The 26,720-nt window shown below is 42.3% G+C and overlaps 1 protein-coding gene across 8 annotated transcripts; it reads right to left on the bottom strand.

Moving 5' to 3' along the window:
* Positions 1-26,719, bottom strand: PALB2 (partner and localizer of BRCA2). 8 transcript variants are annotated; one of them, XM_008257883.4, is made up of 13 exons: positions 26,414-26,719; positions 23,453-23,512; positions 23,259-23,343; positions 19,449-20,912; positions 16,143-16,966; positions 15,719-15,793; positions 12,336-12,497; positions 10,522-10,607; positions 9,714-9,875; positions 8,195-8,311; positions 4,146-4,233; positions 1,374-1,522; positions 1-532 (listed from the first exon to the last, which is right to left on the bottom strand). In XM_008257883.4, the coding sequence occupies exons 1-13, from the start codon at positions 26,459-26,461 to the stop codon at positions 322-324; spliced, it is 3,531 nt and encodes a 1,176-aa protein (XP_008256105.3). In that variant the 5' UTR covers positions 26,462-26,719; the 3' UTR covers positions 1-321. The 8 variants fall into 8 exon arrangements, 6 of the variants coding, with proteins under 6 accessions (XP_008256105.3, XP_069920678.1, XP_008256106.2 ...); XM_070064577.1 differs by having other exon boundaries at positions 20,212-20,912; positions 26,414-26,645; XR_011384651.1 differs by lacking the exon at positions 16,143-16,966.
* Between the last annotated feature and the right edge of the window lies 1 nt (position 26,720).

Here is a 26,720-nt window from a genome sequence, read left to right as displayed (position 1 = left end):
TATGTCAAAATAAATATTTATTGACACTTGAAACTTTATGTACACCTTTAAAAGTAAATGTGCAAATGTAGAGAATTTCAAAAATCAATCCAAAAGTGCAAATGTGGAGAATTATAAAAATCAATCTAAAACTCCTTTCCCCAAAGTTTAAATGAACATTTAAGATCAGTAGTGCCACCACCATCAGAATACAGGTCAAATCTGATGCACACAAGTAATTATTTTGCGTTCTTCAGATATTCTCTCTTATAGTTACAACTGGAAACAAACAGAGGAGGAGGTCAAATATATCCAGAAACTGTGTTTTCATCTTATCCTGACTCATACGTAACGATATATAAATATATTTCCATCTTTTTGTCCAGCCAGCAAATGAGAATCTGTACCAGACCATTTAACAAAAGACCAACTTTGGTGAGAGGCAGGTGGAAGAAGGGCAGTGCAATGACCTAGAAGCAGGTCCCAGATGGCGATTGTTCCAGAGGTCAAGACTGCTGCTGCAAAATGGTCTTTCACATCACCTTCCAGGAATCTGATAGGAAGCAAAGAAGAGATAATTCAGATCACCAACTAAAAACAATTTTCAAACCATCTACTTATTTATTCTAATGTTATCTGAAATGCAGAGTAGAGGATATAGACAGTAATCTCCCACCTGCTGGCTCACTCTCCAAATGCCTGCAAAAGCCAGGGTTGAGTCAAACCAAAGCCAGGAGCCTGGTACTCAAACCAAGTCTCCCATGGGGGTGACAGGAACCCAAGTACTTGACACATCGTCTGCTACCTTCCAGGATGCACATTAGGAGGCAGCTGGATTGAAGCAGAGCAGCCGGGACTCGAACCAGACACTCTGATATGGGAGACAAGCTCCCAAGGAGCACCTAACCACTGCACCAAACTACCCCCTGCAATTTCTATTGTTATAATAGGCCAAAACCAGGCTCCCCAAAGCATCAATCAGAAGGAAACTCCCAGGGCCGGCGCTGTGGTGTAGTGGGTTAACACCTTGGACTGAAGCATCGGCATCCCATATGGGCGCCGGTTCTAGTCCTGATGGCTCCTCTTCATTAGTGTTTTATGAAGATGTGGGTTTCTTAACTGCGGGCCAAATGCCGCTATTCCCCCACCTTCAATTTCATTTAAAATGTTTTCCTTATGGAAAAAATCCTATCTAATCCCATACCAATGGGGCTCAGGATACAGGGAATCTGGAATTTGACTAAAATCCACTTCATCTTTCTTAACATCCTTACTATGATCTGCAGTATCTCATGTTTCCCATTCATCTAAGTGACACAAAGATACCTAGTTTTGGCATTTGCACAATGCCCTTCAACGTGCAACGCTCAGGAATAGCAACCATGCACACTTGCCTTCCGGCCTGCCCTTGAGGAAGGCAATACAGCATCACTCCCACATTCAAGGACGTCTTAGGGTTAACTGCAATCAGCTGAAACACAGGGTTTTCCAGCGACTCACTGTCTTTGGCACAAGGATGATTCAGAACAAGAAACAGGAGCCCCTAATTTAGGAGAAAAAAAATTAATAACCAATCAGTTTATCAAGAGCAAGTTGGGAAAAAGAAAGGGTAGGTGGAGACACAATCAAAGAATTACAGACATGATCAGCAGGTTCACAAGCATCTGGGATTAGTCACTGCCTGTCTCTCCCCAACCCCCACCCTGTCCCACCCAAGCAGGAACTTTAGAGATTATTACTGTTCCAGCAACTCTTAGCTAGGCATGGAAACTAGCTCACTCTTCAATTTCCTTCACCTTAGACCTGACTACACCTCATGCAATCCACTTGGGGAAATGCTGACACAGGGAAAGAAGACCCATAAACACATGTATGGAGTCCTCCAATTAGAAATTCACAACATTTTCCCATAAAAACAATATTGTAAATGGCAACTGGATTCTTAGGCCAGCCCACAAGAGCCTATTTAAAAATTAGGCACTGCTACTCTACACTAAGAGTAAGAATGACAAAAAAAGATATCATCAATTATGGTGATTTCTATGAAAAAAAAAAAGGGCAAAGATCTCTCAAGCTTTAAAATCACAGGTTCTAATGTGCGTGTGTACGTGTGTGTGGTGGGGGGTAGAGTGGGTTGTTGAGAAAGTTCTCTTTGGGAATACAATGAGGAAAATCAACTACTGAACCATTTTAGAATTAGTAGCATTCATTTCTATCTTACACATTTCTAGACTGAGTTTTTAAATGAAAATTATTCTTAGGAAAGGCATCTGGCTTGGTAGTTAATATGCTGGTTGGTATGTTCATATCTCATATCAGATTGCTAGGGTTCAAGTCCCAGCTCTGTTCCTGATTCCAGCTTTCTGCTAAAGTAGACTCTGAGAGGCAGCAGCCACTTGTAGAAGACCTGAATTGTGAGTTCCTGGTTCCCAGCTTTGGCCTGGCCCAACTCTGGCCCTTGACGGCATTTGGAAAGTAAACCAGTAGATGGGAACTCCGCCTATCTCTCAAATGAATAAAATAAACAATTTTTTAAAAATAAACTTAACTCGGGGCTGGCACTGAAGTGTAGCAGGTTAAACAGCTGCCTGCAGTGCCAGCATCCCATACAGGCACTGGTTCATGTCCCAGGTGCTCCACTTCCAATCAAGCTCCCTGCAAATGTGTCTGGGAAAGCAGCAGAAGATGGCCCAAGTCCATGAGCCCCTGCACCTAAGTGGGAGACCTGGATGAAACTCCTGGCTTCAGCCTTGCCCACACCCGGCCAATGCGACCATTTAGGGAGTGAACCAGTGGATGGAAGATCTTTCTGTCTCCTACTATCTCTGTAACTCTGCCTTTCAAATAAGTTAATAAATCTCAAAAAAAAAAAAAACCCTACTTTTGTATTTAGAAAATGTCAAATTTTAAAATGCTAAATGCCACACATTGGTGCACAGGCCAATTCCTGCCCAACACTAACTTTTGTATGCTTCATGAGTTAAGAATTTTTTCATATTTTGAAATGGTTGAAAAAAATTCAAAGACTATTTTGGTGATGTGAAAATTATACGAAATTCAAATTTCAGTGTCCACCAAGTTTTATCAGCCACATCCCTTCATTTCCATATTGCCTATGACTGATTTTGCACCCCAGCAAGCAGAGTATTTACGATAGCCTGAATGGTCAGCAGAGCTGAAAGTATTCACTCTCTAGTCCTTTGTGGATGAAGTTCACACTAAACAATCGTGCAAAAGATAATAAATGATCATTTCCAAAGGTTCACTGCATGGTGGACTTTTACTTACTATCTTACATTACTGTATCAAAAGGTTTAATACCAGAGGAAGGGTGAGGGGGAAGTGTGACTATGTTCCTAAATCTGTATATATGAAATACATGAAACTTGCATAACTTAAAAAAATAAATGTAAATGTAAAAATAGTTTTAATTCCAAAGTTGTAATACAAAGGCACAACATTATTTAAATGCATAATAGGTAAATTCTATAGACAAATTCAATCCTCTAATTTTAAAGGTGAAAAAAGTTAGGCTCAAGATTATCTAAGAGCGCTCAAGTTTTGAGTTCAAATTCCAGGGATCCTGCTTGGCTACAGAGGTGATTCTAGTGCTCTGAGGGTTGCTACTGATGCCTGGCAAGTCAGTCTCCACACAAGCATTAAGCCTGCTGCTAATGCCTATGCTTGTGGCTTCTGAGTTACTCACCCTCCTGGACAGCTACCTCCAATCTGTCCGGATGTCAAGAGTAGACTGTAAGCCAAGCGTTTCAACACAATAGCTGAACATTTGCATTTGTTTCTATAAAACACTAAAGTCTAAGAGAAAACATGTCTAGGACATTTTAATCGTTCTCTTTAAGGGTATTCACTCACATCATAAATTATTCACAGCAACGTGGTTGTGAGTCAAGTCTGAGAGTAGGCACAATATTTTTAGTACAAATTCACAGGTAGAAACAAATGTCTAAAAGTCACATGGTCAGCAAATCTACCAATCACATTGTAGCAATACTATTTTTTCCCATAACTCTCAAGTAATAACATTACCATCCAATTTTGAAAATATAGGTAATAGGGAGGGTCCGTTAATTATTACATACTGAGTAACCGCTCTCACCTTGCAAGACCAGTAATAACACACCAAGTGTGGCAAGATCACTACTTACCATTTCAGAGTACGCTTTGTGACAGACTGAAGCATGGTAAGAATCATCAATGTGCATATTTTTCAGGAGCTGACCAGTTTTTAAATTCCTTAGACAACAACAACAACAAAAAGCTGATCATTTTTTTCCCAGCAAACTGGTTTTCACACGTTTTCTTATTCATCACTTCATCTTTTAGGAGGAGATCAAGGAACAAACTGAGAAGTACCTTAGTTTTGTTTAATCACCAATTTAGTTAAGAACTGTAGGTAAACTTTGCCAAGAGTTTACTTGGATACTTCAGCCGTAAATTGACTCTGTTACGCCATAACAGAATCTCTCCAAAGTCATGAGAAAAGCTTTCCAACATCTAATCATGTCAGATTGTAATCAGAAACGTGGTACGGTGCAAGAATTGTGACTTTGTGATTTTTTTTTTTTTTTTTTTTTTGACAGGCAGAGTGGACAGTGAGAGAGAGAAACAGAGAGAAAGGTCTTCCTTTGCCGTTGGTTCACCCTCCAATGGCCGCCGCGGCCGGTGCGCTGCGGCCGGCGCACTGGGCTGATCCGATGGCAGGAGCCAGGAGCCAGGTGCTTTTCCTAGTCTCCCATGGGGTGCAGGGCCCAAGCACCTGGGCCATCCTCCACTGCACTCCCAGAGGGCTGGCCTGGAAGAGGGGCAACCGGGACAGAATCTGGCGCCCCGACCGGGACTAGAACCCGGTGTGCCGGCGCCGCTAGGCGGAGGATTAGCCTAGTGAGCCGCGGCGCCAGCCTTAATATTTCTTGATATGCCTACATTTTGCAAGGAAAACAAAACGGCCAGGAAACCACATTTGGTGGGTAAGAGACAACACCTAAAACAGACTTACAATTATGTCTCTAACACATATGGTTACATTAGATGCAGATCAAGAGAATGGAAGACTGAGCTGGGGGAAAAAAAAAACAGAAACAAGAACAGAGAGAAGAGGGTGGAATATAAAGAGACAAAAGAGAAAGTTTTTTGGAGCCACTTCTCAGCCTTAAAGATCTGTGACACTGAGAACTGCTCTTGCAGGTTACTCTACTGATGAAAAAACTTTCAGCTGGTTCCCCATTAGCTAGAAGATAAAACCCAAGTGACAGCTCCAGTTCTTGCCACTCCAGTTCTGACCCAACTCCTTGCAAATGTGCCTGGGAAAGCAGCAGAAGATGGCCCAAGAGCCTGGGTCCCTGCTACTCATGTGGGAGACCTGGATGGAGTTCCTTCCTTATGGCTTCGGCCTGGCCCAGCCCTGATTACTGTGGCCATTTTGGGAGTGAACCAGTGGAGGAAGCTCTCTCTCTCTGTCTCACTCTCCCCTCTTTTTAAAATGATTTGATTTTACTATTTTTTTTAATCAGATCTCCACAGTCCCCCCCCCCCCCCTTTTAAGATTTATTTAGTTATTTGAAATGCAGTTAGAGAGAGGTAGAGACACACAGAAAGAGATCTTCTATCTCTTGTTTCATTCCCCAAATGGAAGCTGGGCTGATCTGAAGCCAGGAGCCAAGAGCTTCTTCCAGATCACCCACATGGGTGCAGGGGTCTAAGTACGTAGGGCCATCCTCTGCTGCTTTCCCAGATGCAATAGCAGGGAGCTGGATTGGAAGTAGAACGGCTAGGAATGGAACTGGTGCCCATATGGGATGCCAGCATCACTGACAGTGGCAGGCAATGCCACCGCACCAGCCCCTCCCACTCTTTCTTTAACTGCATTTCAAATGAACAAATAAATCTTTTGTTTTGTTTTGTTTTTTAAGATAAAATCCAGGCTCCTTTTCATGGCAGTTATGATCATGAACCCAGTACTGCAATACATTACTCACTTTCTTTCCCCAAATCTTACTGACCACAGAATAAATGAAGCACATCCATGGCTCTAGACCTCTGCTCAAGGTATCCTATCCAATGCTCTCTCTATTATCAGCCAATTCCCATTTGCTCCTAAATGCTGGATCTCATCCCATCTCCGCTGAGCTCCATGAACTCAGGTAGACTCTCCACTGTCTATGGCAGTCCACCACAGCCCCTCTCCTTTAATTCCCTTCAGCACTGTCAGTATGCCTCCTTTCATATTTACTATATGCTACAATAGGTTATAATGCATTATTCAACAAATACAGAACTGTCCATGGGCCAAGTCCTGTGTATACAAAATTAACGAAGGGGGAGCAGGCATCGTGGTGGAGCAGGCTGAGCCACTGCTTGTGAGGAGCCCAGCATCCCTTATGAGTACTGATTCGGGCCTGGATGCTCAAACTTCTGATCCAGCTCCCTGCTAACGTGCCTAGGAAGACAGCGGAAAATGGCCCAATTGTCCTGCTGCTACTCATGTGGGAGATCCGGATGAAGCTCCTGGCTCCTGACTTCCGCCTGGTCCATCCCCAGGCACAGCAGCCACATGTGAACCAGCAGATGGAAGATGAATCTCTCGCTCTGTAACTCTGCCTTTCAAATAAATAAATACAAAGCTTAAAAGAAAAAAAAAAAAAAAAAACTAAGAAAAGTAAATTTCCATGTGCACAGGCATGGTTCTCTTTCTATAAGGGATACCAGAATAGGGTTACCGCCTATAGAGGTTAGGATATGTTCTGTAGTTAATAACTGCACTCTCCTAAATCCCAAAGGATTTTGTCCAAATCTCTGTCAGTTTGACCTTGTATGAACTGTAAAGGAATTGTGCTGGAACTGTATACTTTGAATTGTGAAGGAATCTATTTACACATCAGACTTTAGGGGCACCTTGGGTCCAGGATTCCTATCTGATTCATCTATGCAGATTTCACAGAAAATGGTACACTGAGTAGAGACTCAAACATCTGTTGAATGACTAAAAGATGATGTTCAGTTAACATAGCTTGGTCATGATGAAATATTTTAGACCTTCAGCAACAGTTATTTTTTTAATATTTTATTTATTTATTTGAAAGTTAGAGTTACACAGAGAGAAAAGGAGAGGCAGAGAGAGAGAGAGAGAGAGGTCTTCCATCCAATGGTTCACTCCCCAGATGACCGCAACAGCCAGAGCTGTGCTTATCCGAAGCCAGGAGCCAGGAGCTTCTTTCGGGTCTCCCACGTGGGTGCAGGGGCCCAAGGACTTGGGTCATCTTCTACTGCTTTCCCAGGCCATAGCAGAGAGTTGGATCAGAAGTGGATCAGCGTCCATATGGGATGCTGGCACTGTAGGTGGTGGCTTTACCCGCTATACCACAGCACCGGCTCCCTTCAGCAATAGTTTAAAAAAGCCAATCTGAACCTTGAGTATAGCTTAAACTTTTTAGACATCTACAATATCAAGAGTTAAATAGGAAAGGTGAACAAATCATAAGCATGAACGTAAAATTATAGAGATTGAAAAGTAAATAATAGCTTTTGCTTCTATGATCAATACATCTTTGAGTAGTTATCCTAAGCAGACACTGACAACAGATATAAGACATGTACCTACCTTCCAGGACCAGAAAAGATGAACAACATAAAGCAGCAAACGTTCAGTTAAAAACAAGGGCAACATAAATTCAGGGAGGGAAACATTCAGGAAGGAAGACCGAGATGATTCAACAGAACAGAAGGCAAAACTGTGGGGCTGAAGACATCCCTTAAGGGAAATGGAGAAGCCACATGGAGGGGCTGGCGTTGTGGTGCAGTAGGTTAACCTGCCGCCTGCAATACCAGTATCCCATATGGTCACCAATTCCAGTCCTGGCTGCTCCACTTCTGATTTAGCTCCCCACTGATGGCCTGGGAAAAGCAGCAGAGGATGGCCCAAAGTGCTTAGGCACCTGCCACCCATGCTGGAGACCTAGAAGAAGCTCCTAGCTCCTGGCTTTGGCCTGGCTCAGCCCCAGCCACTGCAGCCATTTGAGGAGTGAATCTTTGTCTCTTCCTCTCTGTAACTCTGACTTTCAAATAAATAAATATTAATTTAAAAAAAAAACCCACAATCATGTTTACAAAGTCTGTTATCCAGTCTTCACAACCTATAAAGTTAGAAGTACATCTGCATACTCACAGATGAGACTTAGGACCCAGAGTGAAAACTTACCAAATAATAATATTGTTCATAACAGTGGTACCAAGCAGAGTTTCCTCCATCCCTTGGACCTCAGCAAAAGTTAGTATAGTCTCTTCAGGGGGCATCAAAAACTGTTTTTCTTTGATTCTGCATTCAAAACAGTATTAAAAATCAGTAATGTGTACCAAAGCAGTTTCTAAGTAGCTTTCCTACATAACTTTGAACTATGAACAAAAAAAATTAATGAAACACCAGAAAAACATTTGAACCAGCAATCACATAGAGTCTAAACTTTCTATAGTGAATATATCCTATTTTCATATCACATCTTCTGGGATATGTTGCAAGCACCTCAAATTTCTCATATCCAACATGAAACTCGCAGTTTTCCCTTTAAATCTTCTCTTTCTGTATCTCAATGATTTAACTGCAAAAGATCTATCCAAGTGATCAACCTTGAAACCTGGACATTATCCTGTCTTGTTCCTCCCAATCCAGTCTCACCATGTCCTGGTGACTTTATATCACATCTCACAAACCTGTCTGCTTTTTTCCATCTACACTAACACTTTCCTAATTAAAGCAAACTAGTATTTATCTCTTGCCTACATTATTGCAATAGGCCATGAATAAGTAAGACAAGGTCCCTGCCTTGATTATTAGGACAGAGAGAGAGATAATAGCAATAAACACAACGTTCAATTCAATTTTCTGTTATTCCTAAGATTTATTTATTTTATTTGAAAGGCAGCATTACAGAGAGAGAGGGAAAGAGAGGGGGAGAAAGGGAGAGAGAGAGAGAAAAAGAGAGAGAGAGAGAATCTTTATCTGCTGGCTCATTTCCCAAAATGGTCAGGGCTCAGACAGGCAAAAGCCATGAGCCTGGAACTTCATCTGGGTCTCCTATGTGGGTAGCAGGGGCCAAAGCACTTAGGCCATCAGCAAAGATTCTCAAACTGGGATTCATATGGGATGCTGGCGTCACAGGCAGCAGCTTAACCCATTGTGCCACAATGCCGCCAGCCTCCAACCACCCCCCAGTTGTTTATTTTTCCGTTTGTTTTTGTTTTTAAGATTTACTTATTTGAAAGGTAGAGTTACAGACAGAGAGGGAGAGACAGTGAGTTCAGTTTTCAACATGATAATCTGAGTTGTCTGCAAGGTATGTGGGCATGCAGGTCAAAAGGTCAAGAAAGAGGTCAGAGCTGCAAATGTGTATTTGCAAGCAGTCAGCCTCTAGATGTCACTGAAGCACTAGACATCAAGTGTGGGGAGTGGGGAAAGGGCAGAGATAATGAAGGGACACAGAGATTTAGAAGAATGTGGAAGAACCAACAAACTGCATTTGCTACTCCACTGCCATCTTCCGTGCTGAGCCTAGCTTATACCTCTCACCTGCTTCTCTCTTATAACCCAGTGTTGAGGCAAATCTGCTAATGCTATGCCTACAGCACAGAAAAACAAGATTCGAGTCTCTAGCTTTCTCTGAAACCTGTGACAACATCATTCTTTAATAATTAAAAAAAAAATCAGCCAATCCTTTTCTTACCCTCCATCTTCCGCAAATGTCACGACTTCTACCTGTTGGTCACCAAGGGCGCCACTGCAATTGACTAGTCTCCTCTTGGTCAGGCCAATCACAGCTTTTATGTTTCCAGATTTCAGTAGGACTTGCTTTTCACTGTTATCATCACAGGGACAAAGTAATGCCCTAGATCAAATAAAGGAAAAATGAGAAGCCAGGACAAGCCTTATTAAAAGATGAGGTTCAGGCCGGCGCTGCTGCTCACTAGGCTAATCCTCCACCTTGCGGTGCCGGCACACCGGGTTCTAGTCCCGGCCAGGGCACCGGATTCTGTCCCGGTTGTCCCTCTTCAGGCCAGCTCTCTGCTGTGGCCCGGGAGTGCAGTGGAGAATGGCCCAAGTCCTTGGGCCCTGCACCCCATGGGAGACCAGGATAAGTACCTGGCTCCTGCCATCGGATCAGCACGGTACGCCGGCCGCAGCGCGCTGGCCGCAGCGGCCATTGGAGGGTGAACCAACAGCAAGGAAAAACCTTTCTCTCTGTCTCTCTCTCTCTCACTGTCTAACTCTGCCTGTCAAAAAAAAAAAAAATAATAATAAATTAAAAAAAAAAAAGATGAGGTTCAGATTTGAAATGGAAACTTTAGCTAGGGATGTCATTCTGATTTTCTTTTTAAAACAAATCTCTTTTTATGCCAACATTTAGATCCTTTCAGGACTCAAACCTGTACTCAAAATATTATACTCAAACAATATATTACAATCTGCATTCAAAACAAGCTCACCAGAGACAAAGATAAAGAAAAACTGAATCACTACTTAGTGCTACATACCTGATTTCTCTGATTTCCAGATTTCCCAAAGCTACACACACTAGGTTACCAACATCAGGCACAGGAACTATTTGTAAAATTGGAACCTAAATAAAACAAAGCAGCCAAAAATTACAGTTAGTTTTTTAACTTATCTAAAATTTCTAAAATGTATTGTATTCTTTTGTATTTCTGTATTCTCACTGTACCAGGATAGTTTCCACATTAGAACCATGTGAGAAGGTTAAAAAAATAAAACTATTCATGGGGCCAGCACTGTGGCGAAGTAGGTTAATCCTCCACCTGCAGCGCCGGCATTCCATATGGGCGCCCATTCTAGTCTCAGCTGCTCCTCTTCCCATCCAACTCTCTGCTATGGCCAAAGAAAGCAGTGGAAGATGGCCCAAGTACCCGCATGGGAGACCAGGAAGAAGCTCCAGGCTCCTGGCTTCGAATCAGGGCAGCTCTGGCCATTGCAGCCAATTGGGGAGTGAACCAGCAGACGGAAGACCTTCTCTGCCTCTCCCTGTCTCTGTCTGTAACTCTCTCTCTCAAATAAATAAATAAAATCTACAAAAAAAAAAACTATTTATAAGCTGTAAATCCAAACAAGCTGTATGCCTAACAGTGTTTACTCAGCACTTAATGCAGCCTACACTTCTAACAACAGGGTAATAAGTCAGTCATCTGGCAGATGAAGAAAGAAAACATCACGCAGCCACTTAAAAACTGATTGCATGACCGGCGCCGTGGCTCACTTGGTTAATCCTCTGCCTGCGGCACCAGCATCCCATATGGGTACCGGGTCCTAGTCCCAGTTGCTCCTCTTCCAGTCCAGCTCTCTGCTGTGGCCCAGGAAGGCAGAGGAGGATGGCCCAAGTACTTGGGCCCCTGCACCCGCATGGGAGACCAGGAGGAAGTACCTGGTTCCTGGCTTCTGATCGGCGTAGCTCCGGCCATAGCGGCCATTTGGGGGGTGAACCAACAGAAGGAAGACCTTTCTCTCTGTCTTTCTCTGTCCATCAAAAAAAAAAACAAAAACAAAAACAAAAAAAAAAAACAAAACCAACAACTGTGGGGAGCAACTCGGACTAGACTAAGTTACTGGAATTAAGACTTATTCTATGCATCTGCTCTCCCACAATATGGCGCTGAGAAGGGAGAAAACAACTTCTACGCAGCTGCCTCTCGCCAACTTGAGTGATGACCTGCAGGAGCTGATCCTGCTCCTGATTGGAGGAGAGCAGCATACTCGGCGTGTGGGTAGCAGAGTTGGGATTGGTGGAAAAGGACTATAAAGGAGGAGAGAGACAACATGCACCAGGAACATCTAAAGGGAACACCTGAGGAACATCTGAGTAGCCCCCGAGAGAGCCGGCCGGCGGTGTGCCGCTCCCCCGCGGAAGTGGGGAAAGTGGCAGGGGGAATCGCCCTTCCACAGAGGTGGAGGGACGGCAGCCAACCCGGGAAGAACCAGCAGCAAACCTGGGAAGGGCCGAGCAGACAAAAGAACAGCGCAGGGTCCTGTGTCGTTCCTCCGTGAAGAGGGGGAGCGACAAACAACAACACAAAAAAACGATTGCAAAGTCCAGGGCTGGGCAGACTAAAGCCAGGACCTTCATCTAGGTCTCCCACATGGGTCCTGGGGCCCAACTACTTGGGCCATCTTCCACTGCTTTCCCAGCCACATTAGCAGGGAGCTAGATCAGAAGTGGAGCAGTCAGGACACAAATCAGCACCCATATGGGATGCCTGAGTCGCCGGTAGCATCTTAATTAGGTACATCACACTGTCTGCCCTGAAACACTTATTTAAGCTTTAAGATTCCAACTTACCTCTGTGAAGTGCCAGGTATAATTTTTCTTCCACCGCTGAGCATCCAGAGGTTTCCACAGAGCAACAACGTATTCACATGCAGTTATGATGCATGGCTCCTTGACACCAGCTCTTTCCCACCACATGGCACTCACATCCACAGAGCAGGAACCAGAAGCATTCTGACTCAGAATGGCATCAACAGTTAGGTTAAAAGAGGCCTGAGGTTTGTTTTATAAAAAGAATATGTATCTAAAGTAACCAATTACAAAAATTGGGTGAAATACCAGGGAAGTAAAATTGAAGTTTTACATTGGTTGAAACAGTTTTATGGGTCTCACATAACTAAAAAAATTATCCATTGATATATCATGGTAGATTTTAAAATGCATGGCTTCACCATGGGATAAATTCGGACTTACCTGTATTCATATAACAACCTGTATTCATCTGGAAAGTAAACACCCTGATGAAAAACTTGTTGGTTGGGGGCTAGCACTGTAGCACAGCAGGTTAAAGCCCCAGCCTACAGTACTGGCATCCCATAGGGGCACAAGTTCAAGCCCCGGCTGCTCCACTTCTAATCCAGCTCCCTGTTATGGCCTGGGAAAGCAGTAGAAGATGCCCCAAGTGCTTGGGCCTCTGCATACACATGGGAGGACCCAGAAGAAGCTCCTGGCTCCTGGCTTTGATCAGCGCAGCTCTGGCCATTGCAGCCATTTGGGGAGTAAACCAGCGGATAGAAGACATCTCTCTCTGCAACTCTTTCAAGTAAACAAAATAAAACTTTTTTAAAAAAAGGAGGGGGCGCTGGTGCAGTGGTATAGTGGGTTAAAGCCCTGGCCTGCAGCACCGGCATCCCATATGGGCACTGGTTTGAGTCCTGGCTGCTCCTCTTCCAATCCAGCTCTCTGCTAAGGCCTGGGAAAGCAGAAGATGGCCCAAGTCCTTGGGCCCCTGCACCTGCATGGGAGACCTGGAAGAAGCTCCTGGCTTCGGATCAGCTCAGCTCTGGCCGTTGCAGTCATTTGGGGAGTGAACCTTCAAATGGAAGACCTCTCTCTCTGTCTCTGCCTGCCTCTCCTTCTTTCTCTGTGTAACTCTTTCAGGTAAATAATTCTTTAAAACAAAACAAAACAAAACAAAACAAAACTTGGTGGTTGAAGGAGGAATAACACTGAAGCAGCATGCAATACACCTCTACTCATGACAGGAAGAGCACTGTGGATCCAGGAGTCGGGGAACATTTTTTTCTGCCAAAGGCCATGTGGGTATTTATAACATCATTCATGGCCCATGCAAAATCATCAAGTTAAAAATTAGCAGGTTAAGTCTCCACCTGCAATGCCAGCATCCTATACAGGTGCACTTTGAGGCCCAGCTACTCCACTCCCTGATAATGTACCTCGAAAGCAGCCCAAGATGGTCCAACTGCTTGGTCCCTTGCACCTATGTGGGAGACCTGGAAGCAGCTCTGAGCTTTGGCTTGGCCCAGCCCTGGCCACTGCAGCCATTTGGGGAGTGAACCTGTGGAAGGAAGATTTCTGTCTCTCCTCTCTCTGTAACTCTGCCTTTCAAATAAATAAAAAAATAAATCTTAAACTAAACGAGAGAATGGCAGAAGAGAGGCTAAACTGCAGATATACTGACACACAAAAAATAATTGCTTAACTACAAATCTGAAATAGAAATGAAATGGGTGATTCCTTAAGAAACCAAATTACTAAAACTGATTCAAGAATAGCTTTGAAACAGACTATAGGTATTACTGTTTATCTTTTTTTTTGAAAGGTAGAGTTAGAGGTAGAGATGAAGGGAAGGTAGGAGGGAGAGACAAATCTTCCATCCACTGGTTCACTTCCCAAACAGTCTGGGGCTGGGATAGGCTGAAGCCAGAAGCATGGAAATCGATCTGGGTCTCTCATGTAGCTAGCAGGGGCCCACACACTTGGACTATCCTCCCCTGCCTTCCCAGGTGCATTAGCAGAAAGCTGGATCAGAAGTGGAGCAGCCTGAACTCAAACCAGTACTCATATGGGATGCCGATGTTTCAGGCAGTGGTTTAATCTGCTGCACCACAATGCTGGCCCCTACTGTGTGTTTTTTTACAGAAAAGAAATCTGGGATTCAGGGCCAAGTAATTTGCCCAAGGTCATACACTAGTAAATGGCAGAAACACTTTATGTGGATTTGAAACTCCTTCCTCTACACTAGTGATTCTCAAGAGATTCTGCATCCATAACTCCACGTCGGAGCGGAGGACACTTAGCAGGCTCTGGAGATATTTTTGGTCATCACACAACATAGAAAAGATTAACCATTCACCATATCAAAATCTTAGAACTGCTACCCATTTTCTTTTTTTTTTTTTTTTTTTTTTTCAAAAAATGACTTATTTATTTATGTGAAAGGCGAAGTGACAGAGATATCTTCCACCTTTTAGTTCACTCCTGTAGGGTCATAAGAGCTCAGCCCTGGACAGGCTAAAGCTAGGAGCTAGGAACTTCATTCAGGTTTCCCATATGGGTGGCAGGAACTCAGGTACTTGAGCTATCATCCATCACTTTCCAGACACATCAGCAGGGAGCTGAACTTGAGGCAGAGCAGCCAGGACTTGAATCAGCACTCTGACATGGGATCCTGGCATCTCAAGCAGCTGCTTAATGCACTGCACTACAATACCTGCTCTCTGCTACCCAATTTCTTATAAATCACCAGAAGTGATTCTCCTAGTAACATTACACCATTTGAATAGGAAAGGCATGAATGATTCCAATTTGACTCTCACTTTCTGCAACTGCTTGATTTAAATTTAGGTATGAAGTTCAATTACTTAAGTTGTTCTTGGTAACAGCATGACATATAAACTTTAGAAGAGCTCAAAATACAAATATTGGGAAATATTGTGAAAAACAAGTAATTCAAATCCATTTTTCTGCATTTGCTTGCTAAAATGTTTTTTAGGATTAGTATTAATAGTATTAAGAATGAGAAACTATGTGATCAAATTTTTTTTCAATTTTCTGGGGCAGGTATTTGGCCTCGCAGTTAAGATACTTGTATCCTATACTGGAGTGTCTGGGTTTGTGTCCTGGCTCTGCTCAGCTTCCAGCTTCCTACTGATGTGAGTCCTGGGGAGCAGCAGGGATGGTCCAAGTAGCTGGGTCCCTGCTACCCATGTGGGAGCCCTGGATTGAATTCCCAGCTCCTGGTTCTGGCATGGCTCAGCTCTGGCTACTGTGGACATTTGGGGAGTAAACCAGTGAATGGAAGCTCACATTCACGTTCTCTTTCTGCCTCTCTGATAATTAAACAATACTTCTTTAAAACCAAAACAATGTTCTTCGTTAAATTTTTCACATGTAAGACATAAGACACACTATAAGGGAAATACTCTTCTGACCTTTAACTTTGAAACCAGCTGTAGGTTATGTGAGTTTATGCTATCATCACAAGCAGGAAGATCCGCCACTTCTGTCTGTGAAAACAAAAGTCACACCATTAATCTATACCATATGCGTGCTATCTGCCTGCACCACTTACTCATCAAAATGTCCACTTTTATGTTTTTAATTCTTCTGGGAAGTGTAGCAAAGCTCCAAATGCAACTGCTTCATCGACGAGAAATTTCTCATACTTTAAAAATATGTATTTTAATTAACTTTAACTTCCCTAGAACAAGCTTAATGTTTACAATACAATCACAGCAAAGAAATTTGTTCCAACATTCTAAACACCAAGGGGCCAATGTTGAGAAATCATGCTGTCCCTGTTCACCAAGACACCTTTTCCTTAAGAGAAAATTTCACCAAGGCAGCAGATTGTACCTGTTCCACCGAATGTTTATGCAACTCCAAGCATATGTTTCCACAAAGTTGATTTTCTTGGATAGTCAATGACTCACTGGGCAGAGGTGCTGCTGGAGGGCCAGAGTGGCAGTCACAGGCAGGTTGTCCTTGCCTACCTGACACATGCACACTGGTATCCAGTGTTAGTGTGCTGGTTGAACTGTTGCATTGTTTACTATCACTATCAAGTCTGCCTGTGTCTTTCAATTGAGAAAACTCGGATGTGGAGAAAGTCTGTCCGACAACCTCTGCAGACACTTGTTCACAGTATGCCTGGGAGCCAAAAGCTGGGGTAGTACCTAGCAGGGGAAAAGCAGGTGAACACATGTCTGTGGTAGACATATCATTATCATCAGGTCCAACAGTATTTAAAGGAGTGAAAAGCAGTATAGATGAAGAAAGGCCCTTCTTTGTATTCTGGCTTTCAAGGTTTGCCATGTTAGGGTGTGCTTGTCCTGATAGAACATGTTCCTCTTCCACATCCTCCATTTCTGTATCTATTTGTTTAGGAATCAGTTCCTCCATAAAACAATTTCCTTCTTGAAGAAGCTTCTCTCCATACAGTTTTGATTGAAAAGGCTCAATTTGTTTTTCTGAGCAGAGCTTCAGTTTTTCAAGCTTAAGGGACCCAAAGTCTTCATCAGGTAACTCAAAGTCCGTGACATTAAGAAAAGATGACAGTTGCTTTAAACTTAGCATTTCATTCTTACAAAATGGAGCACTGAAACCATCATCATCCAAAGCTAAATGAGCATTACTAGTGGGAGAAAGGGAATCCTCTTTTTGACAATGACCTTCCTTCCCTAAAATAAAAAATAAGCAATAGTAAAAGACAAAAAACCCAAAAACCAACAGAAGAGACATTAACACGCAATGAAGAGTGAGCTTCCAAACTCATAGTGGAAAATGTTCCCATCCATGACTTTGAAACCTGGTTGAGGGTTAAAAAAACATAGTTCAGTGGTTAACTAGCAGCTATCCTCCTGCAATATCCAAAATGGTGCAGTGCTGGCAGCATTAACTGGAGGAAGATCAGGGTCGAGTTCAAGCTTAAACATTGATTGGCTGTATAACCGCGTGCAGGTCAATTCATTTCATTTTCCTCCTTTCTCATTGTCCATCCTAAAGGAACCAGATTCTAAATCTCTGCAGTCCTTCCTACTTCTAATTTCAACAGGTTTCTTCTCACTAAAGAAAACTTAGTTACCTTTTCAAGCAAAGAGTTATTTACTGTTTTTTATGTCTGGAATCACCCACAATTCAGAATAAAGCTGCACCCAACTGAAGAATAGAAAAACAAACCGTGGTACATAAGTGGAACATTCAACTATAAAAAGGCACAAAGCACTGATAAAGGCTGTGGTATGGTGGGCGTACCTTGAAAACATTATACTGAGAGCAGCCAGACACAAAATATCACATACCATACAAATCTATTTATATAAAAAATCCAGAATAGGTAAATCCATAATGTCAGAATGCAGACTGCTGGTCGGTTCAGGGTAGTTGGGGACAGAAGTGGGAAATTACTATTTAATATATATGAGGTTTCCTTTTGGGGTAACAAAAATGTTTTTTAATAAGACATGGGTTATGGCTGCACAATGTAAATGTGCTAAATGCCACTGAATTGTTCCTTGAATGCAGCTAATACCATTTTATGTGAATATTACCTCAAGCCTTTTTTTTTTTTTAAGGTTTATTTATTTGCAAGGCAAAGTGACAAAGATAAAGGGAGAGATGTAAAGAGACCTTCTGCTCACTGGACCACTCTACAAATGGGCTGAGCCAACCCCAAGCTGGGAGCCAGGAACTCCATCCAGATCTTCCACATAGGTGGCAGGTGCCCAAATACTTGGGCCATCTTCTACTGCTTTCCCAGGCATATTAGCATGGAGCTGGACTGGAAGCAGAGCAGCCGGGACTCCAATTGCTCTCATATGGCATGCTGGTGTTGCAGGCAGTGGCTTAACCTGCTGTGCCAAAAGGCTAGCCCCAAGAAAAAGTTTTTAAATATAGTTGCAGGTTCCTAAAATCATTTACACTATTTCAAAGTTTAAAAAAAAGTTCCTAAATTATTACAGATTGCTCACTTTTTAATTTCTTTGAATTCTTGTTGGCTTAAAAGATGATGAAAAAATTCATGACTTTTATTTTTAATCACTTATGGCTTATAGACCAAAGTCTTCATCCCATAGGACAGAACAGCCTGCTGCCAATTTTTGTATATAAAGTTTTACTAGAACATATTCATCCTTACCTATTATCTATGGCCACTTTTACACCACAGTTGGCAGCTGAGACAGAGAAAGATGAAAATATTTCTCATCTGCTAATTTAGTTTACTGAATCCTAGTTTGGAACCACAGTGAATTATGTAGTTTTCAAGTATTTTATCAGATATTATTTCATTTTGCTAGGTATGACTATATCCATGAATAATGACTACAAAGTCTAAATTACAACATATTCTCCAAAATCTTGTGTCCCATGGACTTAGAGACTATATTTTGTTGTTCAGGCCTTAACGTCACATGGTCAATTCTAAGAGTTTTCCAGTGAACTCTTTCTCTAACATTTTGTCCTACTTACTCCAGGATTCTATACAGCAAAGATTGTATTGCAGAAACAGTGCTGTGGCATAGTGGGTAAAGCTGTGCCTGCAGTATCAACATCCCATATGGGCACCAGTTCAAGCCTCAGCTGCTCCACTTCCAATCCAGCTTCTTGCTAATGTGCTTAGGAAAGCAGCCGAAGATGGCCCAAGTTCTTGGGCCCCTATACCCACCTTGGAGACTCAGATGAAGCTCCAGGTTCCTGGCTTCAGCCTGGCCCATCCTAGGCCATTGTGGCCATTTGGGAAATGAAACAGCAGATGAAAGACCTCTCGTTGCCTCTGCTTCTCTGTAACTCTGACTTTGAAATAAATAAAAAAATCTTTTAAAAAAGGCTGTATTATACCTGAATAAATATTAATTTTAATGTCAATACCTAATATATTTTCCTTTTCAGTGTCAACTTACCAGCTACATTACCGAACTCTCATACAGTACTGCCAGGTTTGAATTGTAGTTCTATCATTTTAATTAAACTAATTAATCTCCCTATGCCTTAGTTTCTTCATCTGTAAAGTGAGAAGATAGTAGTCTCATGAAGGACTACTGTGACGAAGCAATGAGCTATTTACATAGCATTTAGAATATGCCAGGCACATAGTAATTGTTAGTTATCATCATCATCATCTTCATCAAACACACCTTCATTTACCTTTAATTTTCTTCTTACCATGAACAATTGCGTTTTTGTTCTGATATTTGTACAAGGTGACCTCGTCCTTGGACCTGTTAACACCTGATGTGCTGGAAGTTGGCAAAGGTAGTTCACGATGATCCAATGGTGGGGTACAGACTGATTTTCTTTTTCCTTTGTGCCTTCTACTAGATGGTTGGGTAACTGTCTTCCTAGAAAACTTACTATATTCAGCTTGCCCAATGGGAGAGCTAACCTCAGTTAATGACTGAGAAGGACTTCCTGAACTTGATCCTGTGCAGGTTCCTGACATTCTAATTTCATTTTGGTCAGTTTCTTCATGGGAAAGCTTTAAAATATTAGTTGCTTCCTTATTTTTGTTTTTAAACTCTTTCTTCCTGATCCCTAAATGACTTTGAATTACAGCCTCCAGAGCTACTTTCCTCTGGCAATCTGACATGTTTCGTGTTGTTCTAACATAATATTCTGCAGGAAACAGAAGGCCTTCAAGCATTGTGCAAGAATGTATTTGATTGTCTGTTGAAACAGGAGCAACAGCTTCTAAGCTGAGACTCTTAGACTGACTTAGAACCTCATTTTCCTTAAGACTTGCATTTCTACCACCAAGAGTGCTACTGGAAGAGCTTAAAGATTTTTCTGTGTGACTCTGATCTTCTACATTATGATTTTTATTTTCTCGTAAGTTAGTGTAACTGAGTTCATTTTTAGGACATGAATTATCTGCCTGTAAGTTAGGACTTCTAGGCAGCTGGCTATTTGCACTTATAGCTTTACTTACTGGGTTATCTGTAAAGTCAGTCTTGTTTTTGCCTCGTGCCTCCAAGTTAACAGGTGAAACAGGGCTAATGTTTTCTAAGCTTGGAGTAATAAGTTCACAGTTATCTGTAAGAGGTGTTTGTTCAAGGTGCTGATTATTATTGCTATTTAATGGACTGTGCGAAGGGATTGTAATCTCCTTAGAAAACTTATTTCCTCTTAAGAGTGGATCAACATCCCTTTCTGGCTTTGCAGTTGGTAGAACTGATACATTCACTTCATCAGTTTCTGCAACTGGCACTGGAGAATCAAGAATTTCAGACTTAGGACTAGAAAGGTGAATTCTTATTTCAGTTACTGGTGACCCAGGATTTTTGCTACAGGTTTCCTCCTGTTCCTTTTGTCTTTTTCCAGACGGTATGAGTGAATCAGTGTCAAAGACATACTCTCTCTCCTGAGAAAGAAATGTTTTCTTCTGCTGCTTCTTTCTTTTCCCTGGCAGCTTATTCTGCTGTTTCTCACCATCAGGGCCATTGACCCTGCAGGGAAAATGTTCTGGGATGTCATCAGTCCTTTGTGTATACAAAACTTTCTCTGTGTCATCTCCAGGGTTAAAGGACTTGGGCTCAACGCCAAGTGTGACAGATGTCTTTTCTTCAGTTTCTTTGTGGAGATGGGTATTGATTTGTAACTTGTTACTAGGAAATACTTTGTTTTTAGGTTCTGAGGAGAAAAAATATACAATTAATATTTTTGTTTTAAAACACAAAAAAATTAGTTTTAAATATTATACATAAAAACTAGCAAACATTCAGGAAAGAATCAATACAATCAATAATATTTCATTCAGGTAGATCAAGGTCCAAGTTTTTAAAATTCTACCAACCTAGAGAATTTTCAGTTTATGTAAACAGAATTGTATTGAAAAGGTCATTTTAAAATTTTATTTATTTAATTTATTTGAAAGGCAGAGCGATAACCAGAGTATCTGTCCACTGATTACTCTCCAAATGCCTGCCACAGTCAGGGCAGGGCCAAGATGAAGGCAGGAACTAAGAACTCAACACGGGCCTCCCATGTGGACACCAGGGATGCAATTATTTGAGCCATCATCTGCTACCTGCCAGTGAGCACATTATGCAGGTATCTTCTATCAGGAGCACAGCCAGAACTCAAACCCAGGCACTTCAATATGGGACGTGGGCATCTCAAGCAGTGTCTTAATTATTGTGTCAAACATCAGTCCCTAGAAAGTGTTTTTAAACTATAAAACTTCCCATTATTTATCATAGTCACCTTTTTGCTTAATTTTCTAATCTCACCTGGTGTTTTATTTCATGCATTTTAAAAAAGAATTTTACCTCAAATAATTTTATACTACTTTATCATTTTAATAGCCTCCACTAAACTTGAGTTTTAACACCAGAAAGGAATAGTTTTAAGAATATTTCAATCTCTATCTCTTTCTCTGTGCAGATATCTAAATTTTAAAAAATTGTATCTATATTTTAAAATAGTTATAATTTTTAGAAGCTTAAAGGGAAAAAAGTAACTAAATATGTAATCCAACTGAAAGTATAATTCATTGCTCACAGTTTGGAATATTAACAAATCATATATCTACTAAGGGTCTAGCATCAAGAAAATATGGAGAATTCTTATAATTCAACATTATAAAGACAAGTAATCTCAGAAAATGGCTAAAGTAGGTAAGCATTTGGCAGAACATTTTAACAGCTCTTCATAGATTAAACATAGAATTATCCTATGGTTAAGACATTCCTTGGGACACCTGCAACCCATGTTGAAGTACCTGGGTTTGATTACTGGCTCTGCCTCCTGATACAAGCTTCCTGCTAATGCAGACCCTGGGGGGAAGCAGCAGATGATAGCTCAAGTACTTGGGCCCCTCATCCACACAAGAGACCTGGACTGAATTCCCAGCATCTACCTTTGCCCCTAACTCTGGCATTACAGGCATTTAAGGAATGAGCCAGCAGATGGAAATTGTCTGTTTCTCTCCATCTCTTTCGCTTTCTGACTCTCTGCCTCTTGAATAAATTTTGCTTAAAAAAGGACAAAGGACTCAAATAGAAATTCTTCCAAAGAACATATACATGGCTAGTAAATATATGAAAAGATGTTTACCAATACACTTGTCACTAGGAAATACAAATCAAAACTACAACTTGACGCCGCTTTATATTCATTAAGGTAGCTCTATTTTAAAAAATGAAAAAAATTAATGTTGCTGAGGATATGGAAAAATTGGAACCTTATGTGTTGTTGGTAGGAATGTACAATAATACAGCTGGCACAGAGAACATTTTAACATTTCCTCATAGAATTATCTTATGACTCAGTAATTGTAACCATATATATGTATCCAAGAGAATCAAAAACATATCCACACAAAAACTTATAATCAATGTTCATAGCAGAATTATTCATAGCAGCCCAAGAGCAGACAACCTAAATGTCCATGTACTAATTGTACATTATATTGTGGTACATACATGCAATGGAGTGTTATTCAGCTTCAAAAACAAATGAAGTACTGATACATGCATGGATGGATGGAAGGATGTTGAAAACATTACAGAAGTAAAAGCAGCCCATGTATTGTATGATTTCATTTATATGAAATGTCTAAAATAGGCAAATTCATATGAGATTATTGGCTGCCAGAGTTTAGAGGAGGAAAGATTAGGAAGGATGAACATTTTGTTGGCTAGTGAAAATGTTCTTGAACTAAATAGTGATAATGGTTGCACAGTCTTGTGAATACAAAGAACTACTGATTTGTGCACTTTAGAAAGATACCCAAGTGTTTTAAAAAAAACTCCAACATTTAAGCATTAAGTATAATTTCTAAGATGAGAAGGAAAATGAGCAACTAAGTAAACAATCTATCTAAAAGCATGGTTTCTTGAGTGGATTTTATGGCATATGAATTTTACATTAGTGTCAAATGCTAGCCCTTTTCTTCTGGCTATGGGGATAAGACCAACAGCCAAATATGCCAGAGAAATGCATAATAAAGCAATAAAAGTAAATGATTACATTTACCTGAGTGGTTTAATTGCTGTGAGATTTCTTGTTCCTCTATTGTTTTCTTAATAGAATTCTTAACCTTTTCAGCTCTTTGGGCACGCTAGGGAAAACAAAAGTAGCTCAAGAAATAAAATTTCTTTACAGTTATCATTGTCCAGAACTGTTTTTTTATTTAATTAGTACTTAATTTGAGACTACAATTCACTTACCTGAAGGCGAGCCAATGTCTTGCTGTACTCCCTTTTCAAGAAAGCTAATTTTTCCTTCAGCTGGAAGAAGAAAAGCAATAATACTGAGTAAGTGGAGAAGAGGGCTCAGAGGGAAGGGATACTTTCACACAAGAACATGCAGTGCTCAGCGCGGTTCCAGGGAGTGGCACTGGCCCACAGACCTAGCTTCAGTTCTCACACTCACTGTCTCCGGACCTTGACATGAACTGTTTCCATCACTTGGAACATTTCCTCCCTCTGCTAATTCCTACTGAATCCTCGAGCCTCACCTTAGACTTTTACTTCCCTAGGGTTCTGGGTTCTTCCCCACATCTAGGTTAGATACCATCTCACCCCTCTGCTTCCCTGAACACAGCATTTACTGGACCACACTACGCTGTATGTTTTCTTCTCTTTTTCTCTGAGACCTCAGAAGGCAGTAGAGCTGTCACGTTCCATCACTCAGTAAAAGAATATCTGGTCAGGCAATGGCCTGGGTCTCTCTTGCACCTGGAATACCAGTGACTATGTGACTATGGAATACCCACTATGTGTCAGTGATTGTTCTAGGTGTTGGACACTTTACCCTCAGTGAGGGATACAAATAACACCACAAATGAACAGATAAGATAATTTCACAAGATAATAAATTCCTAGATAAACAGGGGATGTGAGAGTGTAGATTAGCTAGAGTGATTAGAGAGGCATTTCTGAGGACTAGTATTTCAACCTTTACGTGGAGGAAGAGAAAGCTAGCTTTGGAAGATCAGAGGGAAAGGTAGTGTGTGCAGAGGGAACCACAGAAGTAAAAGATCCAAGGCAGAAAGGGCTAAGGATATTTGGAAACACACATGCCAGTGACATTGGAGCTTTCACTGCTCAATTCCCAACTGGGCACAAAGTAAGCATTCAACAAAGAGTTATTAAATAAATGAATTGGGTTGAGTCAAATTACTATCCTCTGAAAGTTTAGATTCCTGCTGTCTCTCTGGTTTGTGTGGTTCAAAGGATTTTCTATGCAGCAAAGTCACCTTGTTTTTTCTTTCTAGGAAACTTTTAGAGCCATACATCCTTCAGCCAATAAAACATCACCTGGATTGCTTTCCTAAGTATCTACTTTATTTTTTTAGGTTTCCTATCTGCAAAATACACTAGACAAATGGCTAATTGTGTGATGTTTTCATAGTTATTTTTTTCTCAGCTTCGAGAGCACTGTTTACTACAGCACTTCCGGTATTAAACATCATCTCTACTCACACTCAATTACAAAAAAAAAAAAAAAAAAAAAAAAAACTGACATATTTATAAAGTTGCCTTAGTTGTGCTAGGGACTTCTCTAAGTGACTTCCATATGTTGACTCATTTAACCCTCACAATAACCCTAATAGATTCTATCACTATCATCCCCATTTTTTTAAAAAAGATTTATTTATTTATTTGAAAGGCAGTCAGAAGAGGAGCAGCCGGGACTTGAACCGGCGCCCATATGGGATGCCGGCACTGCAGGCGGCGGCTTTACCTGCTATCATCCCCACTTTACAGATAAGCACTATCATCCCCACTTTACAGATAAGCAAACAGAAACACAGATTAAGCAATTTGTCCAAGATCACAGCTTGTAACGGCAAAATCAAATCCATGTAGTAGGGCTCTAGAATTTATGTTATTAACCTCTGTGCTTGCCTGCTTGCCAGCCACTTTATCAATCAATATCTGGGAATGACACTGTTTATTTGTAAATGCTTCTCACATCTGCTAGAAAGTAAGCCAGGCTAAAGGGGACCCATGAGCTAATGCAGAGTTTAGCACAGACAGCACAAAATACATACAAATTAAACCTCAGAACAACCTGGAAATGACCTAAGAGTGTATCAGTACATTAATACCTAAAGAAACAAGGGCACTTACAAACTGCACAATACCGTACAGAACTTGTTTTCCTTAAGATTTATTTTGTTTGAAAGGCAGAGTTACAGAGAGAGAGAGAGGGAGAGACAGACAGATCTTCCATCCGCTGGTTCGCCCCCAAGCAGGAGCCAGGAGCTTCATCCAGGTATTCCCCCTGGATGCAGGGGCCCAGAGACTTGGGCCATCTTCTGCTTCTTTCCCAGGCACATTAGCAGGGGAGCTGGATCGAAAGTGGAGCAGTCGGGACTCGAACCGGGGCCCAGCTGGGATGCCAGTGTGGCAGGTGTTGGCTTGACCCACAATGCCATAATCTCTGCCCCTTTACAGAACTTTAAGGGAACCGGAAATTGCAGAACTACTCAGACCATTTCACTGATGAACCTGCCGCGATACTAATTTTTGGTCGCGAGGGATACACTCCCCCGCCCTCGTTCCCCCCTACACACACACACACACACACACACATATCAAAAGATCTGGAAGCACCAGGCTGTTAAAAAGTTACTGGGGGGGGGTGTGTGGATGAGGGGGAGAAGCCATGACTGAATGGGTAGGAGGGGTTCAGGGAGGCTGCGTGGCTTAGCAGTTAAACCGCAGCCAGCGACACCGGTATCCCATCGGCCCCGGCCTGGTGGCTCCGATTCCGATCCAGCTCCGGGCCAACGGCCCGAGAGCGCAGAAGAGGAAGTCCCAAGGGTTTGGGCCCCGCCACCCACGTGGGGGACCCGGATGAAGCTCCCCGCACCCGCCGTTGAGGCCATCAGGGGCGTGAACGAGCGGATGGAACGTCTCCCTCTCTCTAACTTTTGCCTTTCAAGTAATTAATACATAAATCTCAGAGTGCGCTGCTGTCACCAACATTCTTCCTCACATGCCACCGCGTGTGCTCCGCGCGAACCGACACTGCCACTTCCTGCGTCCCCTCAGACGTCCCCCTCAGACCTGAACGGAGGGCAAGTCCGAAAGTACGGCTGCCCTCCGATGGCCAGCGGAACCAAAGCCAGGCCCGAGTCCCGGGACGGCGGGGTCAGCCCTTCCCACGCGCCCTAGCACCTTTTCCTTCTCCTCACTGCTGAGGGGTTTGGTGGCAGGCTCTTCCATCGGGCCGGAGGCCGACCGAAAAGAGCTGCCGGCGCCGGGCTTGTGGACAAGGAGGCCCGGTAGGCTGTGGGTCCGAGAAGCGAACCGGTAACCGTGACCCGGATCACCTCAGCGCCGGCAGCGACCTGAGGGCTCAAGCCGGCGGCGCGCGATCAGCCCTGGCCAATTAAAGCCACTGCTCGATCCGCGCACGCGCAGCCAGGGAGGAGTGCCGAGCAATCGCCCGGGGCCGCCTAGAGGAGAGCCGAGCTCTCTGTGA

The sequence above is a fragment of the Oryctolagus cuniculus genome, chromosome 19, assembly GCF_964237555.1.
Source record: "Oryctolagus cuniculus chromosome 19, mOryCun1.1, whole genome shotgun sequence".
Lineage (NCBI taxonomy): Eukaryota > Metazoa > Chordata > Mammalia > Lagomorpha > Leporidae > Oryctolagus > Oryctolagus cuniculus.
This window is presented reverse-complemented; position numbering and strand designations above follow the sequence as displayed.